Source organism: Cnephaeus nilssonii, assembly GCF_951640355.1.
Source record: "Cnephaeus nilssonii genome assembly, chromosome: 11".
Lineage (NCBI taxonomy): Eukaryota > Metazoa > Chordata > Mammalia > Chiroptera > Vespertilionidae > Cnephaeus > Cnephaeus nilssonii.
In genome coordinates this window covers 92307935-92323924 of record NC_137082.1, presented here as the reverse complement: position 1 = coordinate 92323924, position 15990 = coordinate 92307935, and the positions used below count along the sequence as shown (strand labels likewise).

Below are 15990 nucleotides of genomic sequence, written 5' to 3'. Positions count from 1 at the left end.
ACTTACAAATAGTTCATTGTCAGTAGCTGGCTCAAATACATGGTGACTGTTTTTCTTCTTTGAGGTGGAAAAAAAAAAAGGAACTTCTGCTATTGTACTTTTTTCCTTCTTTGAAGCTAAAAATAAGGCCCTGCTATTACCTTAACTTTGCTTCCTTTGTCCCCAACACTCACCCTCTGGATTTCTTGAACTGTTTTTTTTGGAGGATGCCTTTAGCATTGTCATTTTCCAGGTATTTTTAAAAAACGTCCCATTAAAAGTCTTTATCTTTTGGAGATCTACTAGTATTTTGAAATACTTATCCTATATCATAAAAGCCTAACATGCTAAGTGTCCGGTCGACTGGTTGGCTCTTCAACCAATCAAAGCATCAAAGTGTAATATGCTAATGATATGCTAAGGTCACTCAACAGCTCGCTGTGATGTGCACTGACCACCAGGGGGCAGACGCTCCAACTGGTAGGTTAGCTTGCTGTGAGGGTCCGGCCAATCGGGACTGAGTGAGATGGGCCATACATGTCCTGGAGCCCTCCAGTTGTCCCTCCTCAGCTGGCCAGCCTCCCCTGCATCTCTCCCCTGCCCCGATCATGCACCAGTGGGGTCCCTTGGCCTGGCCTGCGCCCTCTTGCAATCTGGGACTCCTCCGGGGATGTCCGAGAGCCGGTTTCGACCCAATCCCGCAGGCCAGGCCGAGGGACCCCACTGGTGCATGAATCCGTGCACTGGGCCTCTAGTAGATAAAAAGTTATATCTGGAGGTGCTTTAAAATAATTGGGGGTGGTAGTGAAGTGGGTGGAGATATACAGGAAACAAGGTTGGTAAAGAATTAATCATCATTGAAGCTGGGCAATAATGGCATAGGTGGTTTCATCTTATTGTTTCTTCTGCCTTTGTATATATTTGAAATTTTCCATGATAAAAGTTAAAAAATGAAAATATGGCGCATATGGAGGTTTAAATTGGGCAATATGTAATGTAAATTTGAGCTCCACTCTAAGAAATATAATGTGTGAGATAGTCATATTTTTCAGTTTTGAACAATGTAATTTTGCTGCATACAGATTAAGATTAAGTAGGCATTCTTGTTATGCTGTGATCGAGGTGTAGTGACAGCTGGGCGAGCACAGTTGCTGTCCTATAGTTACAGCGGAAGCAGGTTGGCTTGCATGACTGTAATGACGGTTCTCGCTGTTGCAGGTAGTCCCGCAGCCGGCAGGGGGCCTTTCACAACAAGTGGGCACGCTTCCCCCGTCCCCAGCACTGACCCTTCAGAAGAAGATGCCAGTGACCACTGCAGTAGCTTCCGGTCAGCCACCTCCAGCCAGACTCGGACCCACCACACTGGGTTTGAAACAGGAGGGGGTTTTGTACTCTCTCTTCATGTTCTATTAAGAGACGAGAGATGTGGTCTTTTATGTTGGGACCTGAGAGAGAAGACTGAAAGATAACGGTGGTACATCTTTGTACACACAGAGCCACTTTCTAAGGGTATTTGTTGTTTTAGAATAAAAGAAGCAACTATTCACAGTATTTGTAATCAGATACAACGGTCCAGTAGTAAATAAGTACTTTTTTGACTTACAAAGTTTTCTGTAGCCTTTTCTTTTTAAGATGTGCTTCTTTCTTTGTTAGTCTTGCGCATAAAATTTAGAGGTTTTATTGTTTTTAAAATCTTCCATAGAAATGATATATCATTAACATGTTTCTGTCACTTTTTCTGCATACTATTTTTATAGTGCTGGTAATTCTGGCTGGAGGTCTTGATTTTAGTGAATGATTCTGTGTGCAGGGAATAAATTCATTGTCATGTTTGAATTTAAACATAGTTTTAGGGCAGTTTGAGATTTTCTTTGATGATTCTTTGATATTAAAAGCTGTTTTGAATTTTTCATCATGTGGCGTGATTGCCTATTTAAAAGCATACTTTTTTCTTGCTTTGTTTTTGTAGCTCCCATTCTAAAGCAAACTACCCTGCCAGGAAATAAAATCCTGCCTCTTCAAGTATCTTCTATTCTGAAAGATAAAATAAAGGAGAATGGAGTGACGTCCTTGAGGTAAAGAACATAAATAGTTGAAACTTGATTTGGTTTAAGGAAGTAATATTTTAAAAAAAGAAGAGATAACAGTACTTTTAATAAATATATATATTTATGCATTTTAAAAATCTAACATAACTTTGAGTATAATTTATAAACCAATAAGTGCACAGATTTTAAGTGTACATCTTAATGAATTTTGACAAACATATACTGGGGTAATCATAATCCAGATCAAGACGCTTTTATGCTGCTTTAAAATCAATATCCCATCCCCTGCCTCCTACAGCCACTATTTTTATATCTATCACCATGGGTCATTTTTGTCTATTCTTAAACTTCACATAAATGAAAAATTACATTATCTGCTCTTTTGCATCTGAATTTTTTCACTCTATGTTTTTGAAGTTCATATCCTATGTCATTATGAATATTAGAAAATTGTTCTTTGCATTGGGGAGAAGTATTTGTTGTATGAATGTAAATCCTTGTTGATGAACATTGGGTTGTTTGCAGTTTTTAACAATTATATATGAAGCCACTATAAACATTTACGTACAGATTTTTGTATGAACATAGTTTCTCATTTCTCTCTAGTAAATATGTGGGAGTATAATGGCTGGGTCATTACATAAGTGTGTATCTAACTCCAGAGGTCCTGGATTTCTGGATTTACTACAATTCAACTTAATGGTTTTTTGACTTTATGGTGGCTTGAAAACTGCATGCATTCAGTAGAAACAGTACTTCGGATCTTGACTTGCTACTGTTTCCCGGGCCGGCAGAATGCCTTACAACTCGCAGGGCGCGGGGCAGGGCAGCGAGGTGATTTTGCCCAGCTGTAGGCTAACGTAAGTGTTCCGAGGATGTGTAAGGTGCCGAGGCTTAGCTGGTAGGTTCAATAGGTTCGCTGTTTTAAATGCGTTTACGACTTAAAATATTTTCAGCTTCCCGGGGCTTAAGTCCAGGAGCATCTGTATTTAAGAAACTATCAAACTGTTTACCAGAAAGACCGTACCATTTTATCTTCCTACCAGCAATAATGACAGTTCCAGTTGCTCTCCAAGTCAGATTATTTTAGGTTATTTATGTAGATGATATGATCAGGAGTAAGATTAGAATTTTGGGTTGCATTTTTTCTCTCTCTTTTCAGCAGTTTAAAAATGTCTTTCTGTTGTTTTCTGCTATCCATGTGTGTGTTCGCTTTCACAGATAAAACATGTATAGAAAAGTTACCCTTTTTTAAAAAAAAACATTTCTTATTGATTTCAGAGAGGAAGGGAGAGGGAGAGATAGAAACATCAGTGATGAGAGAGAATCATTGATTGGCTGCCTCCTGCACACCCCCGACTGAGGTTGTAGATAACAGCTGCAACCCGGGCATGTGCCCTTGGCTGGAATCAAACCTGGGACCCTTCAGTCCGCAGGCCGACGCTCTACCCATTGAGCTAAACTGGCTAGGGCGTTACCCTGCTTTAAACTACAGGGAAAGAGCAACACTTTTGGAACTCCAGTGACTTCAACATTGGATGATCAAATATTCAGTATTAAAAACTATCCTAAAATGGTTAAAAATAAAATGTGGAATCACAAAAGTGAGCAAGTAATAATTACCTATTAAGAAATGAATACAAACATTTGAAAAAGAACCAAATAAGACCTTGAGAAGTGTAAAATGTAATTGTTGAATTTAGAACCTTATTGGCTATGAAATTAGATTGACCCTGAGGCCCAAATCCAGTTTGCTTTACTGCAGGGAGGATTGGTGGCTGTTTCTTCAGCAAACGGGGCTGACTATTGACTTGGGCCCACTTGAGCCTCTTCTAGGGAACCTGACTTAGATACAGTTTCTCCCCTTGAACGGAGGCCCAGGAGCTGGTGCTGGCCACGGGCGTTTTTGCGAGGCAGTTCTACCTTTATAGCGTGCAATGGCTTATTTTTACTGACACCTTTTGACAACTTCTGTGCACAGGACACTGGAATGAAAATGTCGTATGCTGGTCTAGTTGTAATGTCATGTAATTTCTCCTTAGTAAATCTAGTCCACTGCCTGCCTGAGGCAAAAGTGTCACCATTAGTATTTTCTTTGGGAAATTTCTAGCATATTACTTGTGCTCACTTATCTGCTGAGTTCTTACTGTTTTTTAGGTTTATATGTATATGTGAGTGTGTAATTATTTGTTGTATATGTTGTAAATATTTACTCTTTGGCTTAACTTGTCACTGTTTTTCGTGTATTTTGTTATATGAAGGTTTGGATTTGTCACAATATTGGATTCCTATATGGCTTTTGACTTTCACCTATTCTAAGAAATCCTTCCCTGTCCACAGCTCATGGTGATGTGATCCTATATTTTTTTCAAGATATCTGTACACACACACACACCTCACATATGCACACATACCTTTTTATCTTATCTTTGTAAATGTCTCATGCTAAAAATTCTTCGTAACTGACTCAGTCATTTGCCATTTTGCAGCTTATGTTCTGAAATGTAAACATCCTTTCTAGAAAAAATGACTTTAGCTTATGAATCCTATTCAAATACTGGCTTATAAGAGGGTCCTGTTCTGGATGAGGGAAATTAAGAATTTTTTGCCAATTGGATTGTTCATCTCAAAAGTGGTTACAGAAGAATTCATCATTATCTTTCTAATTTGAAATGCAGCCTTTATCGTACAGTAAATCCTCATGTATACAAGGCTACATCTATAAAATTTCATTTTAGTTCTATGTTTTTGTTTTATGTCTATGTTAATATTTTTGCATTTTCAATTATTACCACTTCAGTATTTGTTTTATAGCTGATAGAGCATGTGTTTTCGCTTCATCCCTTTTTTCATCAAAGACACCTTGGTTTTTCCTTGTTATTTTCTGTTGCACGTGAAGTTTAGAAACAGGACAGCTCTGTGAAAATCTTGCATTGAGATGACGTGATCAGATTAATTTGGGGGAGAATTGGCTATTTTATGAATTCTAGGTATAGAGGTTAGAATCCAGTGAGGTTGTAGATAACAGAAAAACTAAAAGCAGTGGCATAAGCAGGACAGAAGAGAGTCTCGTCAGGTGAAGGGGAAGTAGGGAGACCGTGGTGGTGTGATGGCGCGTGGCGTCAGGGCTGGGGCTCCGTGTTTGCATTCATTCGCTCTGTTCTTCACACTAGTGGTGTCCTGCTATATTTGAGATTGATAGGCCCGGGACTCTGTCTCCCCGTCTTCGTGTGGCCTGGTCCTTCTGAGTTCAGTTTAAACCTTGATATCTTCTATTTTTGCACTAAGCTACAGTTTTCCATTATATAATGCTTTGCAGTAATTTGAGTCATATGTGGTTGTATACACAGCTTAGAGTGATATCTTTATATTTAAGTTTGCTTCCTTGGATATTTAATATCAATATCACTTCAGTTATTGTTGAAATGTTGACTCTTGTTAGTAAGAAGCAAGTATTCTTGTGGCGTTAAATCTTGTCTTGACTTAACTGGAGGAGGTGTAATAACAGTGATATCTGCCTACTTTTTCAAAACTACTTGCTTAACTGAAAATTTTTTGGTTTGTGATTTTTTTTCCACTTAGAAAATCATATTTTGTATTCTGCTCAGTGTACCTGAATGAGTAACCGTAGCAATATCATTCTTAAACACCTGAGGGTGCCAGAGATTCATGTTTTACCCTTACTATTTCAGAATTAGAAGTGACAAATACTATACTACCTCTGCATGTTTGTATAGTTAGGCCTGTTTAAACTGACTGGCTATTTGATGATAATTTAGGAGTTATTGTTGATTTTTGGAAACTGTGATAATGCTTTATGGTTAAGTATTTTTAGAGTCTTTATATTTTAGAGAGAAGTAATAAAATATTTATGGATGAATAATACATATATATTACTTCTGTTAGTGGAGGTCTTTGAACAGCTAGGAGTTTAATGTGATTTTTGAAACTTTTCTTTGGAAACCACTTTGAGAAAATAATATAGGATGGTTACATGTTATTTGCATAGATAGTATTACTCCAACTTTAATGTCCATTTTTTCATATTGCAGGAATCAGATTCTCTAGCATAGACTAACCATATGTTCTGCCTTGCTTCAAATGTAATTCATTGTTTTGCTGTTGTATTATTAATAGTGTGTTTTAGCCATTTGGTTTCAGAATAGCTAGTCAAGAAAGCCTCTTCTCCAGGGTCTGATGTAGGTACAGACTTTTGAGGACTGGGCCATGTCTGCCGCCCCGCAGTGGACCGGGGAGTGCACTGGGGAACTTGGGGGCTTCTCATCATCTTGGATGAAAACAAAGAAGTCTGTCTTTCATTGTGTGTGGGGGGGATGTGGATAACGTCGTGTAAGTTCCAAATCCCTCTTGATGCATCTCATTTACTAAACAAGAGCAGGAGAGAGTGCACTAGAAGACAAAGTTGCTTCGGGTTATTTTTCTGATAGTAAATGTACACAGTGGGCAGAGTTACCAATTACTTTTAAAGGCTTACAGGGAAGGACACCATTCTTCAGTTCTCTTGCTCGGATGAATTGAGTAAAATCGTGTCTTTGATATCTCTTAGATCATTCATACATATAAGCACCACCACTGCCACTACCTCAGAGCTGTATCTTCTTTCCTATTAGAGATGAAGATGACATCAATGATGTGACTTTCATGGCCGGGGTCAACCTCAATGAAGAAAACGCCTGCATCTTAGCAACAAACTCTGAACTGGTTGGCACACTCATTCAGTCGTGTAAAGAGGAGCCATTCCTCTTCGTTGGCGCTCTACAGAAGAGGATTTTAGACATTGGTAAGGACCCGCTTATGGTGTTGACCTCATAGGACTGCTCGTTCCAGAGACAGTGATCTCAGGAAATGGCCTTGGATGGTCTTCCTTGAACTCTGAGGCTTCCATAGATTTCATGAGTGCTATAGAAAGAAGTATTTTATTTTTAAAATAGAAGTTACTATTTTATTCATATTTCTTAACATTTTTATACGAATATCTATATACTAGAGGCCCGATGCACGATACTCGTGCAAGAGTAGGCCTTCTGCCTCTGCCCTCGCAGCCCCGGCTTCATCTGGAAGGTCGTGCGGACTGTCATTCCACCATTCAGTCGTTCGGTCAATTTGTATATTACTTTTATTATTATAGATATAGAAGCCTAAGTGACCGGCCGATCGTCTGGTAGCTATGCCTTGCACTGACCACCAGGGGGCAGATGTTAAACGCAGGAGTGGAAACCACAGGCGTGGAAACATGAAACAGACTGATGAATCTCAGAGGGAAGGGAGGAGGGGAGAGGGTGGGAAGAGATTAACCAAAGATCTTACATGCACACTAGAGGCCCGGTGTATGGTGAGGTCCCCCGGTGCCCTGCAGGGATTGGGCCAAAACCCTGAGGGGTCCCGGATTACGGGAGGGCGCAGGCCAGGCCAGGCTAAGGGACCCCACTGGTGCACGAATCCGTGCACCGGGCCTCTAGTATACATATAATAAACTTTTTCTGTCCTGTTTCTTCCTTGGTTGGCCTTTAGGCATATATATATACAGATGTATACTTAGGTTACAAGTTTGTGTTTATGAAATAAAGAAATAGCTATTGAGAGTAATTCCCCTTTTTTGTATCTTTAACCCTGAAATTCAAACCCTCCCTTGCTTCAGAAGAACTAAATTAGAATGTTAGGTTCTTTCTAGGTCCAGTAGGTTGTTAGGTGGCTACATTATGTGAAATTAAAGAGAACATACCTTTTTTCTGGAGCGAAACAGCTTTTCTGTTGTTTAATAACAAACTTGTGTTAATGTGAAAGACGGCAATCCCCTCAGATTAACTGGAAAAAGAGACAGACTGGCGAGGTGTTGTGCAGGTGACTTACCTGCTTCTTGCGTCCTGACCCCGGGGCTTGCTGGAGCGCAGGTCTCTTCCTTCACCCGCATCGAATTTGGGGCCAGTGCTAGTGCCTTTGAGTGCACTTGAGCAGGGGTCTTCGCATTTTATATCGAAGGTCTAACGGAAATAGGAAGGTTTCTGACTTTTTATATCCCCACGGTATATTTAAGGACTACAAAGTGCATCACTCTCACATATTTTACTTTTACTTTACAAAATACTATGTTTGAGCTCCTACGCTGTGCTATTACTACTTTTTTATCTCTGATTTAAGTTGGTACATATCATCTTCCTTTTATCATGGAAAGCGAGCAAGTGGTCCGAAGGATAGGAGTTCAGGAGAGCTGACTTTGTTTTCTGTTTGCTTGTGTTTTCTTTGACTTCTCTCTCTCCCTCTCTCTCTCTTTCTTCTCTCTCTCTCTCTCTCTCTCTCTCTCTCTCTCTCTCTCTCTCTCTCCAAGTTTTCTTCTTTCCATATGCATTCTGTACTGCACAGGAGCCAGCTCTTTATTTTTGGAACAAGCCTAAGCACTATTTTTCTGTGACAGCTTGGGAAATCTCCTGGTACTTGAACTCCTGCTATTTGTAGCCATATAATTATCTGAAGCTTTGGTAGCATATAAGTAGATAATTTTGTCAATTCCTTGCCCCTCGTACATATTTTACTTCTAGCTTGATTTGAGCCTTGATTATATGATAGGACAATTTTTAGCCTTGAAAGAGCATTTTTTAAATCTTTTTGGACAGGGATGGGCGATTGTTTTCTGCAAGGGCCAGATAATAAATATTTGCCACTTTGTGGGCCCTGTGGTCTGTGTCCCAGCTGCTCCCCTCTGCTGTTACTACAAAAGCAGCTTAGACAGTGTGTAAGCAATAGGCACAATGTATTCCCATCCAATTTTATACATAAACTAAATAGAGACCACATTCAGTGTGCAGCCTCTGTTTTCAAGGAAAGTTTTGGGGACAACTATTGGTATTTCCAGTTATTGAAGCACAAACTTGTCATTTAACAGGATGAGAAATTGCAAAACTTCTTATTTCTGAATTTTCTTAAGCTTTCAAAAAATGACCATAGAGTGAATGGAGTTATGTTATTTTGGGGAATGTTTTCCATTTCTAGTAAAATTTCCTTTTTACTGAACAGGTTAAAAACTATAAGATCATTCCTTAGTAACAGAAAATACAAATTTACCCCCAAAAATTTTGGAAGAAGATTTTCCTACTTAAATATGTTAGAGGAAGCATGCCAGTGTTTTCTCTTCTTGGTAATTACGTAAACTAACTCGCACAGGCATCTGTAAGTCACATAGCAAGCTTGCAAGCACCAACTAGCTCTCCTAATCAGTTATGTTGACTTTAACAAAGTGTTTTATTTCATAGTGGGGATTTTTCTGACCGTATTAACTTTGTCATTTTTAAATAGGTTTAGTGAAGATATTTAAACATTTGATTGTTCACGAAATCCTGAAATTGTTTACAAATCCAGCCTTGTTTATTTTAATATTTGAAAAGTGTGATCTTTTGCATAGGATGACTTACCTGTTTTATAAATACATGTGAAATTATTTCAACATCCCCTTCAAAACTAAATATTTAAGAATGTTCATTGTCTTCATTTAAGCATGAATGGCATGTCTCCCCTGTCTGTCTCCCCTGTGCGTAGCTGTAATGTTAATCACTGGGGTGTTTTGAAGTTGTCCTGTCCCTTCTGTAGAAGGTCCCGCTACCTGTTTATGCTGATGACTTTAGTAGATTTGACCTTGTGGTGTGTTTTCCCCTCTTGAATCTAAAGTCGGTGATGAATTCAGTTTTGTTAGAAAGTAATGACGTATATTTTGAAGGTTTGCCTCAGGAGAAGCTGGATAATTTTTTTTTTTTGATTAGTACAGAAGTTTATTTAACAAAAGTTCAATGTGAAAATGGACAGGACACTTTATCTTGTAGTAAAGCAGGTGCTGTGGAGAGGGAACATGTGGAGGCAGTTGATTTCTCTGGTGACTACAGCCGTTCTTTTTTTTTTAATCTTTATTGCTCAGATGATTACAGATGTTCCTCTTTCCCCCCATAGCTCCCCTTACAGCCACTCTTTACACCCGTTCCAAGGCTTCTGACGGGAGGACACTGTGTCCTCGTCTGACCACCACTCGGTATTGTTCTTCCCACACATGCCATCTCCACACGCTCATCCTCACAAGAGTCATTCAGGGATCCAGTCCCTGCAGTATTCCTTGGGCATGTCTGCGCCATTTAATTTCCATAACTCTGGTCCATCCATTTCTGTGACTCGGGAGGCTGAGCTTTGCCCGTGGTGCCCAAGCGAGCTCAGAGACGCCTGCAGACGGAATCCGAGGCCTCTGGTGCGCCCGCTGGGTCATTTTGAAAATCTTTCTGCCTGGTTTACTATAGTCCACGTTTTGAATTAAAGTTTAACATTTATTATGGAATAATGTCAAAGAATGAATTTGAGATTTGTTGGCTTTTAATTAAAGTTTGTTTTTACTGTACTCATTCACACTGTGATGAGTATATAAGTATACTTCACATAGAGTGCAAAATCAAATTAATATTTTAAAATTTCTGTGTATAGGCATATGTTAGAAACAAACACAACAGCCCTGGCTGGTTTGGCTCTGATTGGAGTGTTGCCCTAGGACTGAAGGGTCGCGGGTTCAAGTCCTACCTCTATTGAGGCTTGATCCCCAGCCCAGGTTGGGGCATGTGCAGGAGGCAATCAATTGATGCTTTCTCTCTCTCTCTCTCTCTCTCTCTCCCCTCCTCCTCCTCTCTCCTCCTCTCTCCTCCTCTCTCCCTCTCTCCCTCTATCCCCCTCTCCCCTCCTCTCTTCCATTCTCTCTAAAAGTCAATGAGGAAAAAAATGCCCTCTGGTGAGGATTAAAAAACAAACACAGCAGCACTATTTAAAGCTCACTTAAATTCCACTACCTAATTACCTATATCTTTAGATTTAGGTCTCTGTTGGTATAGGTGGTTTCACCAAGCTGGAGAATTACTATGTAAGTAGTGATAAGGTTGACTTGTAAATGAACTTCTGCCTTTGGGTATGTTTTCCTGAAAGTTTCTAGTTAGTAAGAGGAAGAATGAAAGTCTGGTTTCAGAGTACTGAAGGAGATACGGTGAAAGAGAAGTGACTCAAAAGGATGGATGAAATGGGGAGACTTTGAACCCATTTTGAATGTCAGCATGATTGGTAATGGACAAAAGGAGTATAGGTTTGTCTGTAGACAAGGCGTTAACAGAAATTCACAACCTGAATTCTTTGAAATGCCAGAAATGGTTAGCATTGCCAAATAGGACTAAGTGTAATTTTCTGTTTTTTTATTACTAAAATTAACAGAATAAACTCATTTCTGCAGTTACCATTTTTCTTCCTGAATCCTAGGCTTGATTTGTGTTCTTATTAACTTTGTCCTATAAATGACCTTGCAGGAGAATGATCCTCGAGGCTAAGGGAAACAATGTCTGTGTTTTCTGAGGCTTCAGGCTAGGTTTATTAATACAATGTCTAAGGTCTTTGAAGTTGTGACTTTTCCAGGAAAATCATAATCTCCAAACCTTTATTCATAATGGGTCTGACTTCCAGGGGGAACAGAATACCTGCTGTGCTAATTATTTCCATTATCAGCCTCCACCAAAACGCGTCCTGGGTTTCTTCTGCTTGCACAGGTAAAAAGCATGACGTTACGGAACTGAGCTCTGAGGCCGTGAATCTGATCTCCCATGCAACACAGGAGCGACTGCGAGGCCTTCTGGAGAAGCTGACAACTATTGCTCGGCATCGAATGACAGCCTACAAGGTAAGGGGATCATGCGGGAAGTCGAGGTTCTTCTCTCCTCTTTGTCATGTTCAGAGCAGTTTTTGGTAAGGATTTGTATTCTAAGTATATTTTTAAAGAAAATGATTGAGACATATTTTATGTTGGTAGAAAATCAAAATCGCATTCCTAATTTGCCTTCCTTAATTAGCTTGCATGACAAACAAAATTTAAAATAGAGTTTAAAAGGGTACCGAAGCTTCTGTGCCAGTGTAAATTGAAATCCGCATCTGCTCTGCCCGCGGCTTCTCCCCGCCAGCTTGTGATGGGGAGGAGATGTGTTAGCACGGAGCACTGGAGCTCTCTTCTCTGGGGCGGTCTGTGCTCTGCTCGCACTCCTTTCCCTTCAGCCCGGCGGTCATTGCCCCGGTGCTAACACTGTGCCACTCATTCTCGATTGACTACTTTTATATCGGAAACAGTGGCGGCAAGGGTAGCCCTCTGCCCTGTGGTGTGAGCCACATCACTGCCACCATCGAGATGGAAGCCCTTGACTCATTGAATTACGGTATTGGAGGAGAGAGGTGGGGGATGAAAAAGAAAAAGGATAAAGGTAAAGCTTTCCCCCATACCAAGAACTGTTTATACCGCGGTTTTGTACAACATGGGGTGTGGGTCGTCTCATGGGGTTTGAGTTCGTGAGGATGGTCATGTGATGCGGTTCGCGCCCAAAGATTCTACGGACGCCAGGGCAGCGTGGTCCCCGGCACATCCCTGAGGACTCGTGTTCTCTCCTTTCTGCTTCCTTGGGAACCTGGGCAGGGCTATTGATGTCGCTGCTGAGGTCCTCACTTCTGTAAGTCTTTGCCAGAATTTGCTGGACTGACTTACAAATATGTGATGAGAAGAAGAAAAAGCTTTAAAATACCCAATATCAGTATTTCTTGGGTATGTTTCTAGACTTTGTTTCTTCTAGGGCATTAATTATTCATAGTATTCTCATCATCCTTTTTATTTCTATAAGATCAGTAATGATCCTACTTTAATTTTTATTTTAGTTCCTTAACTTGTAAAAGCAAATTACTGATATATAAGATTTTCCTTTTTAAATGGAGGCATTTACTGCTACAAATTTCCCTCAAAGCAGTGCTTTACTACATAAATAAGTTTTGATACATTATGTTTTTGTTTTCATTCCTCTTTATTTTCTAATTTCCATTGAGATTTCTTTGATTCATTCATTGGTTGATTAAGAGTGACAGTTTTTAACAGGTGTTTTAGAGTTGTTTAATTTAAACATTTTTGTGAAATTTCCATTTTCCTTCTATTGATTTTCAGCTTCATTTTATTGTGGTCAGAGAAGATACTTAGTGTGATTTAATCATTTTAGTTTATTGAGACTTGTTTTGTGGCCTAGCTTACGGTCTGTCTTAGAGAGTTCCATGTGCCCTTGAGAAAAGGGTAAGTTCTGCTGTTGCTGGGCGGAGTGTTTGTGTAAGTCTGCTAGATCTAGTTAGTTTATTGTGCTCCGTTCTCCATTTCCTTATTGATCTTATGTCTAGATATTCTACCCATTATTCAAAGTGATGAATTGAAGAATTCAGGTATTATTATTGAACTATATAAGGAAAGGGGGAGAGAGAGTCTCACACACACACACACACACACACACACACACACACACACACCAATTTGTTGTCTTCCGTATGCACCCTGACTGGGACCTGGGGTCAAACCTGCAATCCAGGTATGTGCCCTTGATCGGAATCGAACCTACGACCCTTCAGTGCAAGGGCCCTGGTGTGTATGTTTTCTTGATGAATGGACTCTTTTGTCACTAGATGTAGTAGCTTTTAACCATTTTTGACTGAAAGTCTCTCTTGCCTGATATTAATATAACCACCCCTGTTTTCTTTTGGTTGTTTTTCACATGGAATATCTTTTTTCATCTTTCACTTTCAACCTTTTTATGTGCTTTCATCTGAAGTGAATCTCTTGTAGACACATATAGTTGGATTATGGTTTTTTTATCCATTCTGCCATTCTCTACCTTTTGATTGGCTAGTTTAAGCCATTTACATTTAAAGCAGTTACTGATAAGGAAGAACGGCTATTTCACTATTTTCTGTCTCATTTCCTCTGTTACTGCCTTTTTTGTTTGTTTAATTGATCTATTGTTTGTGTACTTCTCATTCCCTGTGTGTGTGTGTGTGTATTTTACAACTTTAATTTTCTTTTTCATCCTCACCGAGGATATGTTTAATTTTAGAGTGAGAGGGAGGGAGGGAGGGAGGGAGGGAGAGAGAGAGGGAGGGAGGGAGGGAGGGAGGGAGAGAGAGAGAGAGAGAGAGAGAAAGAGAGAGAGAGAAAAGGAACACCGATGTGAAAGAGAAACATTGACCAGCTGCCTCCAGCACATGCGCTGACGGAACCCTGACTGGGAATAGAACCCACAACCTTTCAGTTTATGGGACAAAGCTCCAAACCACTGAGCCACACCAGCCAGAGCTTTTGTGTATATATTTTTAAAAACCCTTCCTCAAGAAGTGAGGATATTTTTCCCATTGATTGTTTTTTTGTTTTTGTTTTTTTTAGAAAGAGTGGAAGGGAGTAGGGGTATAGGAAAGAGAGGAGAGAGAAACATCCATGTGAGAGAGAGACAGCGATTGGTTGCCTCTTGCATGAGCCCCAACTGAGGTTGGGATGGAAATTACAACCCTAGTCTTTTTTTATATATATATATTTTATTGATTTTTTTTACAGAGAGGAAGGGAGAGGAATAGAGAGTTAGAGTTAGAAACATCGATGAGAGAGAAACATTGATCAGCTGCCTCCTGCACACCCCCTACCGGAGATGTGCCTGCAACCAAGGTACATGCCCTTGACCGGAATCGAACCCGGAACCTTTCAGTCCTCAGGCCGACACTCTATCCACTGAGCCACACCGGTCAGTGCGCAACCCTACTCTTGACCATGAATAGAACCCAGTGACCCTCCAGTGGGCAGGCTGACCCTCTAACCACTGAGCCAGGGCTGCGTACATTTAGAGTCATCATTTTTCAAACTTGGATTCTCCCCTATTCCTGCCTCCATCACCCTGTTGGTTCAGAGGTACATAGTGCACTTTTGTTTATGATGGGCAGTTTCTATACAAAATGTAACATGTACAGTTTAGTATGAAATGGAGTTTTCCAGGTAGAGCTTACTATTCTGAGTTGTCTCCGGATCTCTATTGTGTACCGCCTTCAGATGCAGTTCTTCTGGTGTATGTCAGTAGCATGTGTACCAAGGGTTTGGTTACCCTTTGCAAAGTGAATAGTATCTCCCTCATCTGGAACCTCCCTGAATAACTTAGCGTAAAGCTAATACTTTCTTAGCTTTCTGTCTGTGCACTCCCTGCCTGTCCTGATTGATTTTCTCTTATCACCTCTCTCCACACTCACTCCTTAATATAGTCAGTGCCCCTGTCTGAATTTGTACGCATGGAAAGGCAGCCACATTTTCCTCTAAAGAGAAATGATAATCATTTAGTTATATTTGGATCTACTGCAAGATTATTTTGGCCTGGCGGGGTGGCTCAGTGGTTGAGCATCGTCCCACGCACTAGGAGGTCACGGTTCGATTCTCGGTCAGGGCACATGCCTGGGTTCTGGGCTCGATCCCCAGTAGAGGGCGTGCAGGAGGCAGCCCATCGATTATTGTTTCTCTCTCATCTATGTTTCTATCTCTTTCCCTCTCTCTGAAGTCAGTAAAAAGATATTTTCAAAAATTATACTTATTTTGTAGGCTTTGGTTGTAATAATCTTTGTGTCAGAGCATTGAACCTGTCTTTATATTTAAGTTCATCCCTGAAAGGATGTATTTTTTTTATTTGTACAGTGTGGGAAATTTTACTCCATGATTTTTTCTTCAGCACAGCATTTTTCATATCTTTATTTGAAAAGAGCAAAAAATAGAATTTGATAGCACATGGTGGAGACTCATTTACTCTAATGCAGATCATTAGTTATCTAAAAAGAAATATTTCAGGAAACTCCATACTGTTCTCCACAGTGGCTGCACCAGTCTGCATTCCCACCAGCAGTGCACGAGGGTTCCTTTTTCTCCACATCCTCTCCAGCACTTGTCGTTTGTTGATTTGTTGATGGGAGCCATTCTGACAGGTGTGAGGTGGTACCGCATTGTCATTTTGATTTGCATCGCTCAGATGATTAGTGACTTTGAGCATGTTTTCATATGCCTCTAGGCCTTCTGTATGTCCTTAGTCCATGAATTTCACAAAAGTGAGCTACTTTTATTTAA

At 40.2% G+C, this 15990-nt stretch overlaps 1 protein-coding gene across 3 annotated transcripts in view; it reads left to right on the top strand.

Annotated features, from left to right (window-relative positions):
* TAF4B (TATA-box binding protein associated factor 4b) overlaps nt 1–15990 on the top strand; it is a 58226-nt gene that overhangs the window by 16412 nt on the left and 25824 nt on the right. For 2 of the 3 annotated variants that reach the window (XM_079783594.1, XM_079783596.1), the window contains exons 8-11: nt 1198–1345; nt 1949–2054; nt 6659–6828; nt 11600–11730. In XM_079783594.1, the coding sequence (XP_079639720.1) occupies nt 1198–1345; nt 1949–2054; nt 6659–6828; nt 11600–11730 (555 nt within the window). The remainder of the gene's footprint in view (nt 1–1197; nt 1346–1948; nt 2055–6658; nt 6829–11599; nt 11731–15990) is intronic. The other variant, XM_079783595.1, reaches the window with a different exon arrangement.